At 39.0% G+C, this 24,670-nt stretch overlaps 1 protein-coding gene across 8 annotated transcripts in view; it reads left to right on the top strand.

The window, feature by feature from the left end:
- Window positions 1-24,670, top strand: part of LOC149182086 (uncharacterized) — a 511,265-nt gene that overhangs the window by 366,725 nt on the left and 119,870 nt on the right. For 4 of the 8 annotated variants that reach the window (XR_016257051.1, XM_089416743.1, XM_089416744.1 and 1 more), the window contains exon 20: window positions 6,605-6,653. Coding sequence is in view for 5 of the 8 variants with exons in the window: in XM_089416743.1 (XP_089272869.1) it covers window positions 6,605-6,653 (49 nt within the window). In the remaining 3 variants the exon portion in view is untranslated. Of the gene's footprint in view, window positions 1-6,604; window positions 6,658-24,670 lie in introns of those variants that run through there. The other 4 variants (XR_016257052.1, XM_089416746.1, XM_089416747.1 and 1 more) reach the window with 2 other exon arrangements.

The raw sequence follows: 24,670 nt of genomic DNA, 5'->3' as shown, positions 1-24,670 counted from the left end.
TATAGCCTCCAAGGGCTCAAATTAAACTAATGAGCACCTTATTATTCTCTACCTAACCACTGATCTGCCAAGATTAAACAGTTTGGCCAGATCTTTATTCTCTAACTATAACATCAAATTTAAAGCATAAAGCAGTCAAAATTAAACAGATTGACTGTCATAGGTTGTAACATTTAAAATAAGCTGCGCACAACCATTTTTTTGCAGAAACAGAGTAGTGGCATTTAGACTTGCTCACTTTCAGAGTTTATTTGTTTTCTCTCTACCTAACATTTTCATTTTGCCTTGATTTTTTAGAGTAGCTAACCTAACATTTTCTTTGATATGGACATCATCATCAGGATATTTTCTTTTACTAACATTTTATTCACTATTATTATGTCCATATTCTAACTTCACATTTTCTTCAAATATTCTATCTTATCAAAATCAAAAAAAGCTACAACACTCCCATCGGTAAAAGTTCGTAAATAGTAGGGAGCCAAAGCAAAGGTGACAATGGGCTATTGCTCCATGTTGCCCTTGATCTGGTAGTAGCCCTCCAAGGATCTCCTTTTAGGACCCCTGCTAGTTTGAGCAATAACAAATACTAAACAATGCATATGTGCCATGTGTTAGGGGTACAGATTGGGTTATGGCAATGTGTTTGATGTTCGTGATTATAATATTGATGATGATGCTTATTTTAATCTTGATGATCATTCCTTATAGAATTGTCAACTTGAAAACATCTTGATAATCATTATGAATAGCTCCCTAGTTAAGAGGGAGTGTTGAATTTTGTAACTATGTTGGGTATTCATAATGTATATGTTCATCATTATGTATTGTAAGCATGTTCTTCATGCTCAAAAGAAAAATTTATTATTCAAAGGAAAAAATATGAAAGGCATGTTATTCATGACCTTTGCAAAAAAAAGAAAAATGAATTTTCAATTTGTATTTTTCCCTCCACATGTGACCAAGTCAGCCCTCCAAGCCATCATGTCAGCCTGCTCAACGAGACACCCATTCGGTTCTTATTAATTCTATATATTGGAGTAACTCGTCCTCTCTCAAGGCACTTCGAATGATCACATCATTACAAGCATATCTCTGCAGTCAATGAAGAAAGAAGATATGGAGGTCGTGTTGTCGCACAAAGTGTCTAGGCATCGCGACAACGCTCAGAGTAAGGGTTGTCACTCTAATCCTTACTCACTCCATTTAGACTCTCTCCTAGACAAGTCAAGCGGGGTAGCCCCTAAGGTGAATGAATGAGTTCCACAGGCTCTAGGAGACTTGAAGATAGAAAACCTTATGAATTTAGGACAAATCTTGGTTAACTGAGATCAATAGATTAAACACAAGACACATCCACAGGATAAAAATGATTATAGACCAGTGCCTTCGTATTTAATTAACCATAGATTAAGTAAAAACAAGTTATCCAAAGCAATATACAAATGTGATGAATAGTGACAATCATGAACGATTAAATGTAAACGCCCAAAACTCTATCATGCAAGAGATTCCAAATTTAAAATGATTTTCATTAATGACCCAGATTTAGAATTAATTAACCTTCTCCTATCGCCAATATAAATTTTGAAACATTAATCGCACTTGACAATAGAGAAATATTACCACAGAATGACATCAAGAAAATTTATGTAATCAATTCAATTGTTCCTTGGGAAATTAATTTGATGTATTAAATAAAGAAATTAAATTTTTATTATGACAAAGTAAATCGAAAGGATTAATAAATTGAAATTTTAATGGGCCATAGGCCACATTAAAATTTTTAATGTGAAAGCGTAAATCCTCTTTTAACCTAATTCCTTAGTCACCAGAATTTAAAAAAATTTAGATTTTTTAAATGTTCTAGTTTTTTTTAAATTTTTAAATTTTAGAAATTTTTATTGTTTTTGAATAAAAATTTTAAATGAAAACAAAAAATAAAAAATTTAAAATCACAAGTCAAAAAATAAAAGTGAGAAAGTCAAATCAAATAAAAAGTTAAAAATAAAAGTCAAAATAGAAAATCGAAATTAAAATAAAATGAATCTAAGGTTTCAAAAGAAATGAAATCGGATTATATACATAAAAAGGAAAACTAACCTAAACCCTAACCATGAACACTAAAAAAAATAAACAAAAGAAACCTCAACACAAAAAAAGGTCAAACATTTGGTTGTGTTTGCAGGTGAGTCCGATGGCGAAAGATGGAGGGATCGAAGCAGGCAGCGAGGTTCGTTTTGCAGGATTTGAAGGAGCAAAGGGAGACAACAATACACAAACGGAGAGGAGAAGTTGCGGGCAGCGTTGGGCATATGGAGTTTGCATGAGGAGCTGGACAGATCTGATGCAAGAGGATGAGAAATCGAAGGGTTATGGAGGTTGTGGGCACATTAGCAGCAGCAAGGGAGGAGGGATGAGGGTTCGGACAGGGAGATGGCAGCAAAGGAGGATACACGAATCTGTGGGTTTGTGGGAGGAGCAGAACGGAGTAGAGGGAGACTGCAATGAGGGATGTGGTTTGGCAGAGGGCAGCAGCAATGAGGGTCGTGGGTTTAGGAAAGAGCAGCAATGGAAGGACACAGAGTTGTAGCTGTGGGCCTCTCTTTAAAAAAAAATTGAAATTTCTGCAGCAAAAATGCAAAAAACCCTAGGCAGCAGACAAAATGGTAGCCAAAGAACCCAAGAAAAATTTCTAGAAATCTCTGATTACATCGATATATTCTGCTTCAGATTTATCAGTGAAACCCTTATAAAATTACTTCTATATTTAAAAAAATTTAAAACCCTTGGATTGCAAAAGGTTGGATAATATTTCTGCAAAAATGATTTTGAGGCCAAATCTTACCCTCCAGGGCCTAGATCTGGCTTCGAATCAAACTTCACATTCAGATCTGCAACCTGTACCTGAAAACAAAAACACCCATAACCCAAATATACAAAAAATAAATAAAACCCCAGAAACCCAAGTCAGAAAACCCAAAAAAATTTACAGATCTATGCACAGGAATGGCAGATCTATCAAATCTGGGGAGTGTGAATCCAACTCCGCTCCTAGATCTGATAATCTAAGGCTCTCAACAGCCAGAATCATCAATTTCGCACATAAAAAATTAAATTTTTAAATTTTAAAGGAGGTACTTAGTTCAAAACCCTTCATGCATCACCAATAAAAATCTTATGATAAGCCTGGGATCAAATTAAGCTCGGGTTTTCAGAAAACACGGATTGGGAGTTGGTTGGTCCAATTGAAAACTTCCCCTAACGCTCGAGGATCTAAAACTCAAGACTTTCTTGCAAAACTCAACTAAGCCATCAAAATAGAGCGAAAAAATAATAATAATAATAAGAATTCAGATAAATAAAGATACGTGCTATTACATTTAAAATTTAAATTATCACTTAAACCCTAGTGACTGAGCAAGATACTTGTACTCAAATCACTCTTTAGAAACTATCATCAATGGCTAAAAAAGATTTAAGCATGAAAACGACACATCTTACAGTATTCCCATGAAGAATAACACCAACAAAACTTAATCCCAAAATCTTTCTTTATTATCCAGGAAAAAAGATTACACAAGAGCTTTTCGTTAAGCACACGACTCAAAGGTCGGATCTATTGACTAACAAATGATTTCCTATTTAAAGATAATCTTCCAATGGCTAGTTCGAGTGATCCTCGTCAAAGTAATCTCGACCGTTGATGACGATTAAAATTTCTTTTAATTTCATCCGTCGAAATATTTAAATATTTGGGGAGATTTGAAATTTTCAATTAAATGCATTTTAATTAATTCAAAAATTAAATTTTTGAATTAATTTCCCCAAAATTTTGATTTTGACTTAACTCCGGGGATCAAAGGCTTAAAATTCATCAAAATAATTAATTTACTTTAGTCCCTGAACCTCTTAAAATTTAATTTTTAAGGACTGGCGAATTTTGCCTTTGGAGAATTTAAATTTACCTAGGACCTAGAATTAATTAAATTTCTCGCTTCGGATTTTAATTAATTTTTGGCCAGAAAATTTAATTAATTAACCTATGAGGGGATAAATTATTTTTCGAACCTTCAAGACACTTTACATCGTGATTTTCATATCTTTTTACACCTCAAGTGGGAAAACCCATTTGTAAAAGACCCTCACAGACTACCATTTTTGCGACACAAATATAATCCAGTAGACCAAGCAATTTGTCATAAAATAACCTAACCAAATAGTTAGGATTATTCCCAAATCACTTTTACATAGAATCGATCTAGAACACTAGAACTCGCCTAAGATCTTAGTGACAAAATCCATTCCGGCTTTGGGGTAAGAGTAAAGGAAAACTTTGTCGACCATCCAAGAATGGATCGGTAAGACAAAAGACCTTCCAGAATGTAGATCGTCACCAGAAAAATAGGTTTACCTAGGTAATTACACACATGACACAAATCTGCGGAGATTATTTACATTATACACATGCAGAAAAGGTTTACATTATAACATCTTGGTCAGGCTGATGATGATGGCTGGATGGCACAGACACACCGATCAGGCGCTATCCCTTTTGCGAAAAAAAGGGGTGTACTGCTATGGGTCGTTGACACGTAGTGGTCAACAGGTCAAACAGAAGAAGTATAAGCTATATTTCTTCCCTCGCTCAAGTGATTACAAAATGTTGAGTTTTTGTGATGTTCTTTTGAGGTGGATCCAGTATTCTATTTGATGGTATCTTTGATTAGTCTGAACCCTCTGTCGCAGAGAGAGGCCAAACTTCGGCCCTTGTTCAAACATGAAGCAGACCTTGACTGTGGACAAATTGAGGACATTTCTACGTGGAATTTTATGGAGGGTTGACTTCACTCTTGATGGATTGCCTTCTTTCTATTATGTTGGTCAGTTTGTCTATGACTTTGATGTCTTTTGTTGAATTGATTCTATAAAGAAAGGGTTGTTGGGTTTCCCCCCATGTGGGTTTTCCCAGGGTAAGTGTTTGTTCTTGTTTGGCTGTCTCTTTATGATCCTTATTGCATTTTTGTTTTATTGCTGAGCTCCTCTTTATAATTACATTATGAGGGAAAAGAACAAAAGAAATAAATTACTTAACTATATTCATAAGAAGTAATTATCAGCTTGGAGGATGCCCTAGATTTTTAATACAAAGAACATTGCCTCCTCCCTTTAACTTGCTCCCTGGTCCTTGACGTCTTGTAACATACTTCCACAAGTGATATTTATGTTCTTGATCCTGCTGTCTTGCTGAAAGAACATTTCTCTCAACATTTGAAGTTGTTGTTGCAGCCCCACTTCCAATATATGGAACACTTGCAGACCCTGATGACATCGAATGAGGCGCGAGATTATTAGTGGGGACATTCCTGCCCTTTTTTTGCCGTTTTCAAGCTGCCCTCACTTGAGGCATGATTGCTGTGATATGAAGAAAATTAGACTGTTGTAAGGAAAAACGGACTGCTGTAGTTGGAAGGTAAATCCACTTGCACTTCAAATCGCCTCTAAAACTCATTTTTCTCCCTTGCTTACAGGCCAAAGGCTCCCACAGCTCCAAAACAGTGAATGAATGAGTGCAAAATCTGGCCAAAAGCAAATTATAAACTGCACGAAGGCTTTTTCCACAGGACACATGTCACAAAATTGGCACATTCCCGATATGGGTTTACTCATGCCCTGCACCTAGGACACAAGTTAAACTTGTGTAGGGCATGTGTCATGATGCTATTGTGTCCGACACGAAGGAATTGTGACACGGGAGGTGGGGAGGGAATGTGTCATGTAACTTACATGTCTAACAATTATTTCATGTTAACCTTCTATACATTGTTGCTCTAGCTTCTAATTGTATGATAAGGCCATAGTTATTGATTTGCCTATGGAGGATCCACATTTCTATTGATTTGTACCAGATCTGTTTGGGACACAGTTCTGATTTGGAAGTGCGAGAGGATCTGCTTGAGATTTGTTCCCGGCTTGCACAAAATGTCAAGTGGACAGATCTTGCAAAAAATCGATTTTCTAAAAACACAAAATAAAAAATAAAAAATAAACAAAGGTGAAGAGTGATACCTTAAAACCCTAACACTTTCCTATAAAATAGCACCCCTCTCCAAGTCACACAGATTTGATTTTTTGTTACAATTTTTTTTCTTAAGGAATTGGAGCAAAATATATTTCGAGATCTTAATTTATATTTATGGGTCATGGGCGTTTTGTCTCTGTGTCTGTGTGTGTGTCATTTCCCCATATCCATATCTGTATATGTGTCCATGCAACACAAGATCAAGCATTCCTTTTGAGAAGATGGAAAAACATTATAGTCTTGTTAGGTTGTGTTCTAGCTATAGGTAAGATTTCATTTAATCTCAGACTAGTAATCCGTTTGAGTATTGAAGAATGTGATCAGCTTGAAGCCTACATAAATTGCAGTTAGATTTTCATGTGTTTGTCTGTAAATTTTGATTTGAAAAGCATCTTACACAGAAGAAAAAAAAATATCCTTGTAGTTTTTCAAATTTTAGGATATTTCTTTCTTGAATTTATTGACAAATTTGTATTCATTTTTTGAGGCACTTTAGCTCACAATGAGATATTGTGCATACAGTAGGTTGCGAGACACGCTTGTCCTTACTATGAGGTTATTCCAGAAGCAGGTAACTCTCAACTCTATTGTTATGATCAGAAATCACTGGAATGTGTAATGAAGAATTGTCCTTTGTTGCTTTGGATAATACTTTAGTCGTTTGAATCAATTAAGGCATCATTCGAGTTATGTGACCATTGTATTTTTAAATTACATCTTAGCTTTCTTGGGAATGGTTGATGCATTTCACAAGTTATGTTAGCATATGCTGAAGTCAAGGAAACTAAAAACCTAAGAAATTAGGTAGTTTATATTTGTATGAAAACATGCTGCAAATCACAGTTGTGCGAATGATATTAACAGGAGAAATATCTTTTGTTCATGATCTCGTAATCAAACAATCATTTGGTGTGGAGGAACCTAAGAATCTAGAAACTGCTTTTGATAATCATATCAAAAGGAATCTCTACCAATGATGCAAATATTATTTTTGGGAATATATCACAAAGAGTCTGGAAAGAGGAAATATTAGGGAAAATATCAGAAATTATATCAACAATAATAAACTTGAAGAATACTGAAAATATTGGACAAATCGACTACCTGAAAATCTCAAGAGAAATCAGGAATATTGAGAGAAATTGGATATATTTATAATATTGTTCTCTACTACTTTTGAGTGCTTTCAAACCAAACTGATGTGTAATGACCCACCTCGAGCTATAAGGAACTTAGAAATATTAGCATGCATATCTTGATTTGGGGTAGCATCAGATGTGCTCTAGCCACGAAAATTGGTGGAGAGGCTAAAGCACATGAGATCTCCAAGACCCAAAAATGGCTTGGGCAAAATCTAACCGGTTTGGGAGATAGTAAAATAGTTAATATTTTTAATGGAGTTCCTAAGTCTAAACTTAGGAAAAATAAAATATTAATGGGTATTAATATAAAACTGGGTTAGAATGGTCCAAAAGTCATGAATCAAACCAAATCTAATCTAAGCCGTTGATTAGAGATTTAATCTCGGCCGTTGATGGACCAACGAGAAAAGTATAAGAGTAGGCTTCAGGGTCAGTTGGAGAATACACCGAGAGAGATCAAGAACTCGATTTTCTGGGGCAGGGTTTGCTGAGGAAATTGAGTGAGAGATCAGAGTTGCAGCTGAGGGGCAGTGAATACATAGTAGAGAAGCAGAGTTAGTTCCAGGAGGATCAGCGCAGAGTCGGGAGAGGGACGTAGAGGCAGTCAAGAGTTGCGTAGAGCCAGAGAGGGCTAGCGTGTGAGACATAGAGGGTCAAGGGGCTGATGCAGAGGCTCCAGAAGCTAACACATAGCCCAAAGAGTCTGACGTTTGGCCAAAGAGGCTGACGCAAGGCCTAGAGGCAGCGTTGGGAGCATTTCGTGGGACACACTGAGAGCTAGAGAGCCAGATAAGGTGATGCAGTCCCTATCAGAGTGACCCAGAGCAGCAGAAGCTGCATTGTTGTTGTGGGATCGTTCATCCAGTGTTTTAGCCGGAATATATGTCTTTAGCTAAGAGGTACTACTACCGAGGCATTCTCTGTTGGGTGAGCCATTTCTGGCACCCAGGTTGTATTCTGAAACTACATAATAATAAAACCCTTTGAATAGTTGCACCAGTTTTCCCACATTGGGTTTTTTTGGGGACATTAGTCCAAAAAAAACGGTGTCACTTGTATGCTTGTTTACTTTCAGTTGATGATCTGTATGTGTTGATACTGTACTTGTATTTGTTTTTAGTATTTACATGGTAAATAACTTGTTAAGTAATTGAACAAGTAGGAAGAAATAAATCAAATAGTACAAGAAGAATTTCTAACAAGTTAAACTTAGAAATTCCAACATGGTATCAGAGTGAGGTTGCATATCATAGGATAACTGAAGGCATCAATCGAGCAGAGCAGTAGCAACAGAAAACAGTTGTCCCGAGTGACAGAAGTTATTCCTAGCAGAAAGCAACAAGGAAGGGGTGACGCAGAGTGCTTGCGTCATCAGTTCGAGCCAGGAGGAGGATCAGTGCAACCTATCTGGGATCAACCTTTGTGGTTCCTAGATCCAAAAGGCTTAAAAATGTCTTCTAGCCCCCATGCCCAAAACTCCAAGAACAATCAAGGCTCAGTCTTCACCCTTTGTTTGTGGCTCTTTGTTGTAAATTCCACCTCCGTCTCCCCCCTTTGGTGTGCCTCATGCGTTCTCCTTGTATTCCAACATCACCAGCTCTCAACCCTCACTGTTTATACAATGAGGCATGGTTTCTTGCCTTCTATCAGTTACGTGGCTCCTCACAATGTCTAAAGAGGAGGTCATCACTTAGTATCTTGATTAAGTGACCATTCATTGAATTAAATAATACCTTGCCTTTTTATTATAGAAATATTTAATATTTTATTAAATTATACTTTTTAAAGTTCCTCCCCTTTTAATAGTTAGTTCCTCCCCTTTTAAAATTTAATAATTTAATTTAGAGCTTAAAGATTTATATAACTAGTTCTTTTCATTTGATATGTAATATACAATATATAATTTTTTTTAATTAATAAAAATCCCTTGTATTTATATATATTTTTTAATAATGTACTAGTTATATATATATTATGCTGGTGGTACTCAAAACAAGTACTCCACAACATATATTCATTAGATTCTAGCACTTTTAGTGTTTACTTAACACTTCGATAATTAATTCATTACCTTATACTTGGACATTTTCCATAATTAGTTGGTACACATACTAGTGCAATGCATGCAATACATGCATATATAGCTATCATATGCATGTCTCATATGCATGCTAATATTTCTATGTTTCTTATAATTTGAGGTGGGTCATTACATGATGTTTGGTTTAGAGACATACAAAAGTTGTTATTGCTCTTGATTTAATATATATTATTAAGAATAAGATCTATTTTGTGTGCCTTTAAACTAAGTATGTCATTTCGTTTGGAGGCACCCAAGATTAATATATATTAATATTTCGAACCAAATGACCCTTTAAGTAGGATTTAAAAGTAATACATATTCCTTGTCATCAACTGTACCAAACATTCATTTGATTTAGAGGCACCAAAGAGTAGTAGAGTCTTACATAATAACTAATTTTGAGTAAACACTTGCCCAGGCCTTGTTACCCACCCAAAGTGGGTAACCCCATAGGAGAATTTTTTTAGCTATCTTGGATAGCCAACAACCCTATACGTGTTAGCTTTTGGTAGTAGCAGACAAGTGTTCTAGTCCCTATGGTGTCTAAGAGGCTAAGGAACACGAGATCTCCAGAATCCATAAAAGGTTTCGGAAAAAAAGCCTTAGAAACACCTCAATTAGATTAATTAGTCAACAATTAAATATTTCCTAAGTCTAACTTAGGAAATTTGGTTGATTAAATCAGATTGATTGAGGGAAATCGATTTTGCTCTAGAGACTTCCAGAAAAGTGATTTGATGGAGTCAAAATGATCTTAGCCATCGCTTGAGATTTTATCATGGTCGTTGATTGATCAACAGAAGATTATCAGAGCAGGGTTGATGGGATTGGAGAGACATACAAAGAGTTGTGACACAGAAGGAGGCAATGCGAATTAGCCTATTGCAGAGAGCAATGCCTAGTTCCAGCTAGACAGAGTTAGTAGCAGTGTTTTCAATAGTGAGAATTTCCAGAGAAATTCTCTAGAGATTTTCCAGCATTCTAGTGTCAGGATGGGAGGCCGAGTTGTCTAGCAAAGGAGGCCAATTCAGCTAGTGCAAGTAGCCAGTTTCCCCAGTGCATGTAGTAGGAGAAGAACTTTGACTAATAGTTGCCAGAAGAAGTGTCGGAGGAGGTGCGAGTAGCTTCAAGAGGCAAAGGGACGCAGATTGACTTGCAAGGAGTGAGTCTTGAAGGTTGTGAAAATTAGTTTGAGCAAACAGTGTGCATTCCAGGAAAATAGTGTGAGTGCCAGAGAGGAGTGTGAGTGGCTTAGAGGAGGCCAAATCGATTTGTTGGAGCAAAAAGTAATTTCCTAGATATTTTTCCAATTGAGAAAATTTGTATGTCAAAGCTTTTCCAGTGAATAGGCAATTAGTTGTAATTATCTATTTTGTTGAAGAATATTATAAACCCTCATCTACTACACTGGTTTTCCCTTTGGAGTTTCTTCAGGGATGCTTGCCCAAAATTAACGATGTCAAAATTATTATGTGTGTGCATTATTTCTTAGTTCCAGTGTTTTATATTCCACAACGTATTTTTATTTGTGAAGAATTTCAGTGTGAGTTATTCGATATATGTCATTAATAATTAACAAAAGACAAATAAACTGCATAAGTTAGGAGAATAATTTCCATTTGCTGCGATTCGTGGAAATTTCATATGGTATCATAGAATATTAGATCAGAGCAAATCTAGCAAGGTTAGTGTTGATCAGAGAGATTAGTGCATTAAAGAGTAGATTTGCGCAAGCCAGTCAACCAGTGTGTGTTTAAGAGGATGTGCCAGTTGTCTCACTGAACAACAACAAAGAGTGAGGTTTCCAGAAAGCATTTCCTGGAGCAAATTGAATTTCACAGAGCAGATCTAGCACAAAGGATCTGCAGCAAAAGGGTTTTATAGTGTAAATTAGTGCAAGGTTTGGAAGAGAAAGCACAAGGTTATTTTAACCCAGTTTATAATTTCTTCAATGTATTTGAGTTTGTAGATTTTCTAGGCATGATCGCAGAAGGATTCAGAGACCAGGCTAATTTGGATTTGTCTTCCACGTTGGAAGATGAATTCACTCAAATATCTTGCCTCTCTAGCTTGACTTCACAGGGTGTCTAGTACATAGACAGTGGAGCGTCAGCACATATGACAAGCGTTAGAGACTACTTCTCCAGCTACAAGGAGGAAGATATGGACTTCCAGATACAAATGGGAAACAAAACAAAATGTACTCCAATTGGGAGAGGTACCATCGACATTCAGAGGGAGTCACGAGCAAGTGCTAGTGTTACAGATGTGTTGCATGTCCAAGTTTGGGCATGAACTTGATTTCAGTGTCTAAACTACAAGAAAAGGGACTTGATGTCTACTTCATAGGGAAGAAGGTGTTCATCAAGCACCAGAGTTGGAAGAAGGTGAAGCAAATGTTAAAATATGTAACTAGGTTCGGTCTTCATAATGATAGATGTAATCTTGATTTTATGTATTTAATGAAAAAAGAAAAATAAATTTATTATTGTGAGCCTTGAGACATGGGTTTCATGCTCAAGAGAATTTATTTTTATAGGTCAAAGCACCCATTGAGCTCTTCTAGGTTTGTCATAAAGTCATTGAGTCATTATCATGTATGAATGACCCATTTGGGCATGTTACATATTGTAAGAAAATTATTTGAGTCAAATTAGAGTCAAAAGATCTTCCAAGACCATGTCAAATGTGCAAGCAACAAGTCGGTGTAAGGACACTTCAAGTTGGCCTAAAAGGATGTGTCAAGAAGCCTATATATAGAGCCATCGACCTCATTTGAATGGCACTCACCCAAGCACAAGAAAGTTCAATCAAGGGACAAGAAGAAGCCTCCTTTACTAGCGAAGAAAGAAGAATGAAGAAATTGAATTGCTTGGGCCTGTTTTGGATTAAAACTCTCACACGTGTGAAGGGTTAGGGCATCTCCATGTTGCAAACAAGACTGAGATACTACAGCGACCATAGGAGGCCAAAATGTAGCAAGAGAGTATCAATTGTGCAAGCCAAATTGGTGAGGAAGTAGCCTATAGCCAAGCGAAGGAGGAAGGAAGAGATCTTGTCCATCATCCAACTGATTTAGGGTTTTTGTAATACGAAATTGCAGTCACATATTGCAGATCTGAAATTTCAGAGTTGCAGAGTCGAAGTGCAGTAGCAAGGTCGAAGTAGAGTCAAGGTCAAAGTTGCAATTGCAGGATTGAAGTTGCAAATATCAAAGGCAAGGTTGACTTGGTCTTGGAGGGCTTTGGTCAAGGGTCTAGGTCTTGGAATTCGTCAACTGAAGTTTCTGTAGGAAGAAGAATTCATTTGGGTTTTCCTCTCAAGAATGGAGAGGTTTTGGGTCTGGTTGATCACCTATACCTTGTGTCATTTGTCTCATTGTTCTTTATGATTTGGTAGTTGTTTGATGAAGAAAACTCTAATAATAATCACGTGAAAAGAAAAAGATAATCTAAAGAAATAAAATCACATCACAAATAGTTATCAAGCAAGAGAAATCATTTAATCACACTGCCCTAGATTTCTCTAATGATCCTAAACAAGAATGCAAGTGATATACAAAGCATGCAAACAATCCAGCAATCAGAAAAATGAAATATACATTAAGCACCCATGGAAACACTGGAAATAGAGAACTGCTCGTCTAGCTGCTGGCTGAGTTGGGACCCTTGTTTGACCCCTTAGATCTGCCCAGAAAATTCTATAAAATCAGGAATGTGATCCTTGCCCAAAACCCAAAAAGGGTTTCCCTTGGTTCCAACCTTCAAAAATTGACCGTTCACAGCTTGACCCTCCTTCAATTTCGAATTTTGTTGCTGTGACTGACCATGTCAATCTCTGCTCTCCCAACTCTAGAAATCCTCCTCAAATGGCCCTCTAAGTGATCTCCTACTTCTCCCGGCCAGTTCCAACTCTACAATTCCTTCCTCCAACTCCCATGTGAGCCTAGTGATTGCTCTCTACATAGGCCCCACGTAACTGTAAATCGAACTGCTGGGATGCAAGCTCTATTGGCTCCAAAACTCACAAGAAAGGTTGGCCCTTTGTTTCTCTCCCAATCCCTCTAACTCACTCGGCAAATGCTTGATCACTGATAGCTCCAAACTTCCCCTGTGTATTCTCCAGCTAACGAAAAATACGCACTCCCTATTGTGGTTGAATGGTAGTTTTGTACACACTCCAGGAACTCATGAAATACTTATGGAACTACCTCTCTAGGGAGTGCGCAGATGGTCCCCTGAAGTAGAGGTTGAATCTCCCGCTTGAGAGATTTGTTGCTAAACAGACGGTTGACTCAGCTAAACAACAAAGTAAACAGTCTAGTAACTTTGATTGCAAGGTGTAAGAATGAATCCAAATGAGCTTTCTCCTCCTTTTATCTTTGTGGGCCTTCCTTGCCTCATGTGGGCCCCTCCATCCAGCACTTCGAATTCCCTTCAAGCCATGTGAATGGCCTAGTTTGAATTCCCACGTGGGTGACCTCCACCTTCCACCAGCAACCAAATTAAGTCGAATTTCCTTTGAAGTCCCTAAGTCAAAAACACTGGGTTCTTTCCCTTAGCCAAAATTGTGCAAAAATGTGTGGAAACACCCTATTACAAATGTGTTTGAGAAGGGACATGACAATCCTCCCCTCCCAAATGTTGCTTGCCCTCAAGCAACCTCAAATTTGGGTGCTCCAAAATGTGCTCACCCTCCCAGGTGGCATCCTCATCCGGCAAGCTCCTCCAATGCACCAAAAATCACTTGTCCTCAAGCAATGCATAAGAAATCATCCTCTCTAATTGTTGTTCCCCATTGTCACTGCAAAATGTGCCAAGGTCCCAGATGTGCCACTGGATCGTGCCTGACCTCTGCACTGTCCTGATATGAAAGAATCCTTCAATACCAGGATCCCAGGCAATCCTGTCCAACATGAAGCTCCCCTCACTCCATTCATTATCCTGCCCGGTGAAAGTACCAGAAGTCCCTTGCTCCATCAGTGACTCGCTAAAGCCCAATGGAAGATCTGTATGATCCCCCCCTGCAATAGCCAACACATCCCTAAAGGTTATTGAGTTGTGAAGAGTTGTGATGCCGCAGTTCGTTGCTAGTCCCAGAGTGGTGCCACCATGTTGACGTTGTGCTACTCTAACTATGTCATACTCCCCATCATGCGCAGTCAGTATCCTCCTCTCCTGGAACTCGATGGTGGAGTACTAAAAGAGGCGAGACACATCTTGCCTGGGCATCTCCATGGCACCAAGGCCTACCATCCAAATCTAACTCTAAACTTGTGCAACAACAGAGAATTTCTACCTCTCCATATGATGAAACCCTCTGTGAACCCCCATGTGTCATCCCATGAGCGAACTATATCACCTTCTGCCACGACTCCGCTCATCACAAGTGATCTATCGATCAACTGAATCCTTGCATCCCATAGCCAAACCTGCTGCAGCATAGCCCTGTCAACCGATGGAATCCCTCTGGCTCTCATCTCTAGTCCCTGCATGTGATCACTATATAGGCTTCATATATCATGGGCTAATCTGATGCATGCTAATCTTCCTTGTGCATGCCATTGTGTAGTACCGATGATCGCTAGGAGCCACGTGTGCTAAAGAGCTACCCCTTGAATGCAACCAAAAGATGGGTATCTGATACTCGTAATTGACTCAAGGTATGTGGACCCCACCTATCCCTACCAACCATCTCCCCTGAGTCTGCCATCCGCCCTCTCAATAATGTGCCAATACAATGTCTGGAGGTCGAACACATACTAGAAAGTTGTTTCAATCGTACACGGTATCCTCTGCTCATGCATGGTCCTGACATGCCCTGTGGAAAGAGTGACACATGTCTCCCTCGTGACCTGCTCCCCAGGCGTAGGCTCACTGATGAATGATATGCCACCCCTATAGATGATCACCTCATCCCCCAACCTATGGTTGTCAACTCATGCACCAACCCAATGCCACCATTAAGTCTCTCCCCTAGTGCGTTGAGTGTCATCCCAATATCTTAGGTGAGCTCCCTGTACCCAACTGCTCGCACCCAGAGTGTCAAAGGACAACAACCAAGTCGTTTGTGCATGTAAGTGATGTATAAGAGGGACAGGCATGTGAGTCCCCATGGATACCATCGAGTATTGCTCATATGCGTCCCCGTCGATCCTTGGTGAAGTACACCCAAAGGTATGCCCAATGTCTCCATCCATAAGTCTTCTTGGAGGAAACCCTCCAAGACCTCATTGTGCAGCACCATATGCTCCTGAATCCCACCGAGTATCCCTATAGTCCTCGACCTAGCACTGTACACTATAGCGTATCCCTGTACAACACTGGATACCCTGAGCTACTGTTGTACTGTCTCGTATCCTACCTGTCACTGTATCTGGCTCTCCCACGTGTACTCGATGTGAGGTGAGTCACTCAATGCAAAACAACATGCTACATCAAACAACCACGCATCTCCATGCTCCTCTGCAGGCCACTATTCATCACTGCTTACCTCTATACAACACTAGATGCTAGGTTCTAAAATTGGGTCTGTATGCATCAGGTCACATCCCTCTTCATAAGATTAGATTCTGCGGCATATCCTTGTGCACCCCTGGGTACCACTGCCTACTATCGTACCACCCTGTATCATATGCCATCCTTCATGTGGCAACACATCCACCAATCTGCTAGTAATCCCTCCATGATGTGGGCTACATCTCCCTAGATGCCTTGAAAGACCTAAGCGGTATGACTCCTCACATGTCAATGGGAATGACACTATTGTGCCTATCCTTAGTAGCTCCAGTGTCCAATATACCAATGAGAGAGCATCGTCTCCATGTAATGCCCTGTCCAGTGGTCTGCCAATGCCACCTCCTCCTACCAGCTCCTGCCAGAGTAGGCTAATCACCCTATGACTCCATGCACAATCAATATGCCAAGACAACTCATGAAATTGGTCTGCTCCCCTGTCAAACCATCTTGTCACTAGTGTTGTCCCAAGCTCTGATGGAGATCTGAAAATGTGTGTGCGCCCAAACGTCAGATCCATCACGCAGCTACTACCATCACCTAACGACTCTATGATGTGATGGGAAATCCCACCTGGATCCCAACAACAATCTGGCCCTCGAGTCCCTATGGTTATCCATGGCCTCTACTGAAATGTGGCCATGGATGTATCCAACCGCCTAGCCTGCTCCATCGGGTACCAGCTCAGTACCTCTCGCCACCCAATCCCAAAGGAGGGATCGAATGTACAATCCCTTGTGGAAGAAACAAACCCTCCAAGCTAATGCAGTGTCATACTCAGCTCATGTCGCTCAGTATTGCTAACCTAACCATCCCCCAGGGTATGTCTAGACAACACTACCTCCCTCAATCCAATGCATAAGGTTGGGCTAATAACATTGTAGATCTCGTCAATGTGCCTCTGAAACGAACTGTGCTGAAATCCCAGCATGTGATCTCTATGTTGCCCCTCATCAATGGCTAGCCCGAAGAATGGTTGCATATCCTCCTCCATCATGGACTCAACATGAGCCTCCAACTGCTCCTCCATAGACAATCCAACACGCAAGACATGCTCGCCAATCAACTACAGGTGACTGTCGTCTAGTAACTCTGGCATAGATCTAGATGCCTCTGTACCTATCGGCTCCTCATCAATGGTGGAGATGTCTCCCGGCACCTCATCAACCTGTGGTGCGCTATTATCACTTGAGTACTCAGTCACAACCCCAGATACCTCATCAATGGATACCTTAACAACAGATGGCACCTCCATGTCTCTTGGCACCTCGTCAATGGAAGGCCTTGTGGGTGTGTGCTCTACTCTCTCCCCCAAGGTGTCAGCCAGAGCTATCAATGGAATCTCCAACAAGGGTGACTCCTGCATGACATTAGACACATTGACACGCTCCTCACGCTCTAGTGTACCCAGAAAACCCTCCTCCTTAGGCTCCTGATATCTAAAGATAGGTCTCCACCAGCAAAAGCGCCCCTTGGTCTCACCCTCTAACTGCCCCTATCCTGCCTGCTCCTTTTGAAGAGGTTTGATGCCCTGATTCTGTTGACTTTCCCCACACAATGTGGATGGTTGCACCCTACAGCCTGCACACCACTAATGTCTTCACTGTAAGGATGAGAATGGATTTGGTTCGACACCTTCCTCAACTGGGCCAATCTCTCATCATTCCAATGGATTCCACCCTAGAATTCCTGCATACTAAATCTTCTTTGAGCCATAAGTTGTCTATGGTTTAACTCGTCACTGTGCATACGTACCCAAATCTTCCATGATCTATATGGCTACCCCACAGTTGGCCAAGATCATGGCTCTGATACCACTATAATGATCCTAAACAGGAATGTAAGTGATATACAAAGCTTGCAAACAATCCAGCAATCAGAAAAACGAAATATACATTAAGCACCCATGGAAACATTAGAAATAGAGAATTGTTGAGCCATTTTATTACTTCTTCAGGAGCAAAATACAATAGTAAAATAGAATGGTGCACACGGGCTTGTCTCAATGGACAAGCATGACAAAACCTAGCTGAGAAAATGTTGAATTGAAGGCTGCTACAACTGTTGCACCAAACTGAACTGCGCTACCCCAGAAAACTGCTCTGTCTGTTGACTTCGAAGGGTTGGAATCACTGTTTCCCATGTTTAGAAAATTATGAGATTTTAGCTCCTTGCTCCTTGGCCTAAACCTAGAAAAACCCATGAAGGAATTGGCCAAACGTTGACCTCTGAATTTTGGCCCAAAGTCCCCTTAACTTCTTTAGCTGTTAGTTGAGTTGGGACCTCTGTTTGACCCCTTAGATCTGCCCAGAAAATTCTATAAAATCAAGAGTGTGATCCTTGCCCAAAACCCCAAAAGGGTTTCCCTTTGGTTCCAACCTTCAAAAAATGACCTTTCACAACTTGGCCCTCCTCCAATTTTGAATTTTGTTGTTGTGACTGATCTTGTCAATCTCTACTCTCCCAACTCCAGAAATCCTCCTCAAATGGCCCTCCAAGCGATCTCCTACTTCTCCCGTCCAGCTCCAACTCTACAATTCCTTCCTCCAACTCCCACGTGACCCTAGTGATGGCTCTCTGTGCAGGCCCCGGGTAACTGCAAATCGAATTTTTGGGATGCAGGCTCTGTTGACTCCAAAACTCACAAGAAAGGTTGGCCCTTTGTTTCTCTCCCAATCCTCTAACACTCCTAGCAAATGCTTGACCACTGATAGCTCCAAACTCCCCCTACGTATTCTCCAGCTAGCCAGAAATACGCACTCCCTATTGTAGCTGAATGGTAGTGTTGTACACACTCCTGGAACTCTTGAAATACTTATGGAACTACCTCTCTAGGGTGGGCACGGATGGGCCCCCGAATTAGAGGTTGAATCTCCCGCTTGAGAGATTCGTGGCTAAACACCCGGTTGACTCAGCTAAACAACAGAGCAAACAATCAAGTAATTTTGATTGCAAGGTGTAAGAATGAATCCAAATGAGAACTGTCTCCTCCTTTTATCTTTGTGGGCCTTCCTTGCCTCATGTGGGCCCCTCCATCCAACACTTTGAATTCCCTTCAAGCCATTTGAATGGCCTAGTTTGAATTCCCACATGGATGGCCCCCACCTTCCACTAGCAACCAAATTAAGTCGAATTTCCTCCTAAGTCCCTAAGTCGAAAATGTTGGGTTCTTTCCCTTAGCCAAAATTGTGCAAAAATGTGTGGAAACACCTTGTTACAAATGTGTTTGAAAAGGGAAATGACAGTTTCTCAACATGTTATCAGAAGCTAAGGCATCAAGTCAAGAAAGGGAAGCTCAAAGAAGGACACTCAAGGATAGAAGCATTGGAAGATCATCAAGAATTACAGAAACAAGATGAGTAAAAGCAACTTGAAGGGGGGCATCAAAATGAGGATGAATCTTGAAGAATACTTAGGGTCGAAGTCAAAAAGAGAGCTTGATAAAATTCTTGGCACAAAAATCTCAAGGTCTGATCTTAAGGAAGTTACAATGAACTACATCTCTCAAGACATTAAAAGGACCCAATCTCATTCCAAAATCAATTGAGAGTCTTAACTACAATATTTGACCTTCACTAAGCAAAAAGACCTACAATCTATGGACATAATAAAGTGATATAAAATAACTGTTTCAAGAAGTCGAAAGCACATTTCAAATGTTCAAAAACAACTTGAGTCCTCTAGTAAGAAAATCAAGCATCTAAGCCTTGAAAGAAAGGACTGTTTACTTATTCTCCAAAGGGCTATCCTACTAAAGCAACTTTAGTATCAAGTATCTTGGCATCCTCAGAATCATGAAGGTAATCAAGATATAACATTCATTTCAATAATTGCAAAAACCAAGTCTGGGGTGAGTCAAACATCTATGGCACTAAGAGTGAAAACATCAACAATTCACATATACTTGTTCTTTGTGGAACGATCAATCATTTGAGAAAGGCTAACCTTCCAGTGGAAGTGCCTTGACAATCATTTAAATACATTCTAAAAGAGAGTGCAAATAAGCATCTACAGATAGTAGACAAATACAGCAAGAAGATTCCCTACTGTGAAGATCTACAGCAAAGAAGTCTTGAAACTGTCAAATATAGTAGAAAAGAGCTCATGGAGAAGTTGGTCCCATCAGAAGAGTAATAAAAGAAAAATAGCAAAAAGGACAGCAAAATACTACTGTGAAGGAACCATGGCATCCCAGCTAAATATTCATAAGGTGTGTATAATATTTTTTATTTTTAAGGGTCCATCATAAGATGTTGAAGTTATGGCTCTAGGGTTTGTATCTTTAACTATAGATGGTTGATAAGAAGCCCTAGTATTTAGAAACCCTAATATTAAGGTAGTTGTTCCCTATAACTTGACTTCTAGGGTTTGTTAGGATGTTAGGGCATGGGAGAATCCCTAATGTGACATAATATGATTTAGGTTTTGTACCTAATAAACCCTAGGATGACCTCTTGGTTGCATAGAAACCCTAGAAGGATAACTTGACATCATGTTTTGGTATCATATTCTTTGCTTGGGGTGCTTGTTAAGTTATATTGCAAATACAAGAAATAAAGATGGATGGGTTGATCCTTTGAGAAACATGATGGAAGAAGGGAACTATATCGACCCTTAGACATTATTCATGATGTAAAAGACCTCTGTCATGGTTGAAGAATGATAGGATGCATCTTAAGAAGGCATCATTGTAAGCATACAAGAGCTCATGTCATAACTAAAGTAAAAGTCTACATACTTGTAGCAGTCATCATAGGAAATAGTAGCTCTTGGTAACCTCATTAGAAACATAAGTAGTACTTATGGAAGAAGGAAGTCATCTAGTATATGAAGCTCATCATACATCATTGGGAAGGAGCATTTGCAAGATGAGGATAATCAGGATCCTCTGCTGGAATATTCATTAGAAGATTCATCTCTTGAAAGATGCCTCACTAAGAATTCCACTTGGGATGGGATTCATTGTTTAGAAGAATGATAGTGTGATGAAAAAGGAATGCAACAGGTCAAAGATGATTGAAGCACTCTCAATTGAGGACAGGAAGTTGCTGAAGGAAGTCTAGATGATCAAAGAAGAAATGAGGTATGTATGCATACGTTCAATGAGTTAAGTCATGTCATTGTATAGTTGCAGATAGTAAGAATGGATGAGCATGTTCAAGGGAAAAGGATCTCTTTCATTAAAAAGGATGCATAAAGGCATGGATCACATATTAACTAGATGAAATCAACATAATATGTCCTCATATGAAATATGAGGTGGTTGACAAAATGAAGGAACTATGATTGGGAGTTCCTGGGAAGTAATATGTGAATAAAGAGAAAGGAAGAGATCATGAAAAATGCAACTATGGAGAAGGCAATCAACATCCTATAACTAGAAGAATTGACTATGATATCTCCATGGGAAAGATATGAAGACCTTGGAAAAGTCTGAAAAGAAAGAAGACCCTTGACAAATGAATATCTTGGAGATGTGTCAATATGAATGCAGGATGTTGATGTTGCAGAAAACAGAGGTCATGATGAAGGGCCATCACAAAAGGTAATTTTTTATTTGATGTTCATTTCTGATTTTTGAACAATATTTGGATGGGCTAATACAGGGCTATTGAAAGAAGGGTGTGGATGTCATCGACAACTGGTACTCATGTGGTGGGATGGAAGATCATGAAGAATACATGATGTGGAAAAGGTAGTTGTATGAGGAAAAGCCATATATGGTCTAATGGATCACTCTCTGATAAAAGGAAGAAAGACATGACTACCCTAATTTGAGAAGGAAAGTGATGGATGGCTGATGCCCTATGAAGAAGTCCCAAAGATGAAGGCTCCATAATGTTAAAAAATGAAGTTCATGACAACGAATGAAGGAGAACTACAAGCAGTTGAAGGTCCCGTGATCTCCACCAATGAAGAAAGAGTTGCTGCTAAAAACAGGTCCCTAATTAAGTGGGAGCTTGGGTACATTCCTTTTATAGGAACGGGTACATTCCTTTTATAGGAATGGGTACATTCCTTCATTGGAGTAGATACATCCTCCCTAGTTGAGAGGGAGAGATAAACACATCATTCTTGTCTTCACTTGGAAAAAAAAGCATGGAGGATTGGGTAAGCATATGGCATCCGATACTCTTTGAAGATGTGGTAGGGCATCCAAGATAAGAGTAGTCATAGAAGACCGATATTCTTTGAGGAAGGGGAATCCAGGATAAGAATAGTACTTGAAGGACATACCCTATGAACACTCGGGTGGGGTATGTAATATCCCAAATGGGATATTTTGCTGATTATGTAGAAATTTAACTAAACCAAATTTACTCCATAAAAGTTTCCTTTTATTTTAATAGAACATTTCCATGTAAAAATATAACCAATAGCATACGGCAAAATAATAACAAAATAAGCAGGAACAATCTCAACTTTTATTATAATAGAAACTGGGGTTTACATGATGATACAACAAAATAGTTGAGATGGGAAACTGGCCTCAAGAATCTGCTTCACGGCTATGTTGGCCCTCCAATCTAAACTGAACTGCACTGCTAAGCTCTCTTGTGAATTTCGAATGAATTCACCACAAGAAGGTGGGTGCTCGCCCAAACTCACTAAATTATTTTTCTGGCTATTTTTAGCTAATTATTTGCCATTTTTTGGCCAAAAATTAGAAAAAGGGTCTTTCAGGAGTAAATAGATATTTTTCCACTTTCAAAGTGTGTCTAGATAGAAATTTGAGGTATATAGGTCTAATTTTGATTACTCATACCCCCTACAACTTCTATAGACAACACTTATTACATTTTAAATCAAATAATTATTAAAAATATCAACTAGTGAGAAATTTTTAATAATTAAAAAATGACACTTAGACAACCAAATTTTGCGAAACTTTAGAGATCTAGTATGGTAATATACATTAATTCTAGACACTAGGACTCACCTAAGACTCCACCGTAAAGCGCACTTTAGCTTTGGGGTATATTTGGGAGAAAAACTCAACTAATTATAAGTGTTGAAAAACACAAATAATGGGCTAAGGAAAAAAAACTCCCTAGAGTGAATTTACTTACTAGTATAGTCCTAAGCTACCTAGGCCTTTTACATGACTCATTTTTCATCACACTAGAATTATTTTTGTTGAAGAATGTAACTAGTGTCGGTCTTCATAATTGTATTTGAGTCATGATATAATATATTTGTCAAAAGAAAGGAAAATAAATTTTGATCAGTGGTTGTCATTGATGTCAACCCAAGCAACACCAGGGGCTACCCCGATCTTGCATGGGCATTTTGACTTGACAACTTACTCTATTCTAAGTCAAGGAACTTCTGGATGGATTCTACTCGTCGATTTGTTTCCATTGATATATGGCACACCAAGTAATTCTTCACGGTTTGAGAGATATTCATGTTTGAAGCTAGTAGCCCCAGTTAGTGGGCGAAAACCCTATGGGGTTGTGGCATGGCACTCATAATTGGTTGTGGTCATTGAATAGTCAATAATTAAAAAAAAAAAATTGCTCCTAAAATCCCTCCAACATTCACTTGTTGAGGACCCTCTCAACTCAAGACATTCATATAAATAATGACCCTCATATCCTCCTCTAGTAGGGATTTTGTGGCTTCAAACAGGTCATCGTGGCATTTTCGCTATAACTTTTTGTTCTGCGAAGCTTCAGAAGCTGAAATTAAAACCCATTTGAGCCGAAATCTTGATGAACCTCGTGATTGAATTTCAGATCTTGGTTCACTATATTTTCAGAGATATGATCTGAGGAAGTTAGGGTTTTTGCAAGCTCCTGAATTCCATGTCAAACAGGTGACATTGGGAAAATCGTCATAACTTTCTCTCTGAGCATTGGATTCAAATTTCGTAAATAGTCACAGAAAGAGGATGGACTGTAGTTTGTTTAGTAGCGTTTTCAGGGTCAAAGGTCGCAACAGTGACACGTGGCACTTTGTACAAGTTCGCTCTACTGAACCAGTCTATAATTAGGTCATCGTGGGGGATTGGGCATAACGCTTTCTTGAAGAATCCAATCTTGATCAAACCTATGGAGTTGGAAAGAGCACTTAGAGGGCTACCACGAGACGAAATTTCAAACCCTAGAGGTCCGAAATTACATAGATACAATAGATTAAATATAGAGCTTATAGAAGGCAAGAAAAAGCATGCATTCAAGGATCACTGCAGTAAGGACCACACATCAACAGTCAAGGGTAAGTCTCCTACAGCAAGGTATGTATGATTAGTGTTTACATTTGAATTTTGAGTATCATCTCTAACATATGTTTTTGCAGGACAACATAAGTATATACAGTGTCTCGATTATATCTCTATGTCTCTAATTAGTTTTTCGGATGTCCTATTCTTGATACTACACATTTTATGCTACATATTCTTCATGCGACACCAAGTTTGCTAAATCTATATGATGTTGTAAGTTCATGTTACTTGTCTTGCCATAGTTGATAGAATGGTCTCTGTTGTTGTACTTAGAACTTTGTCCATCACAAGTCTAGGGTTTGTCATCAGTTTTTATTATATATATATTTAGGTCGGTTTTGGATATAGTCTTGCATAGAGTCCAGGCCTATATCAAGAGTGGGAGTCTTTGTCTACTGCTGCAACTTGTCAACAGCAAAAGTGACAAGCACACTTCAGGTATGCATCGTAATCTTAATTTGTATTTATTCATTATTATGCACTTACATGTGTTTTGCAGGCAAAGGTAAGTTGAAGGGTATTTTGTTTTGTTTTTGGATTGGTTTCACTGGGCAAATTTTGCATGCAGGTAGAAGAAGATTCAAGTACAACTTCAAGCAAGAATTCAAGAGCAAAGTATCA

The sequence above is a fragment of the Pinus tabuliformis genome, chromosome 3_2 (assembly GCF_031772625.1).
Source record: "Pinus tabuliformis cultivar Carrire ecotype Pingquan chromosome 3_2, CPIR1, whole genome shotgun sequence".
NCBI lineage: Eukaryota > Viridiplantae > Streptophyta > Pinopsida > Pinales > Pinaceae > Pinus > Pinus tabuliformis.
Note: the sequence above shows the minus strand (reverse complement) of the source record. Positions and strands in the feature narration are given on the sequence as shown.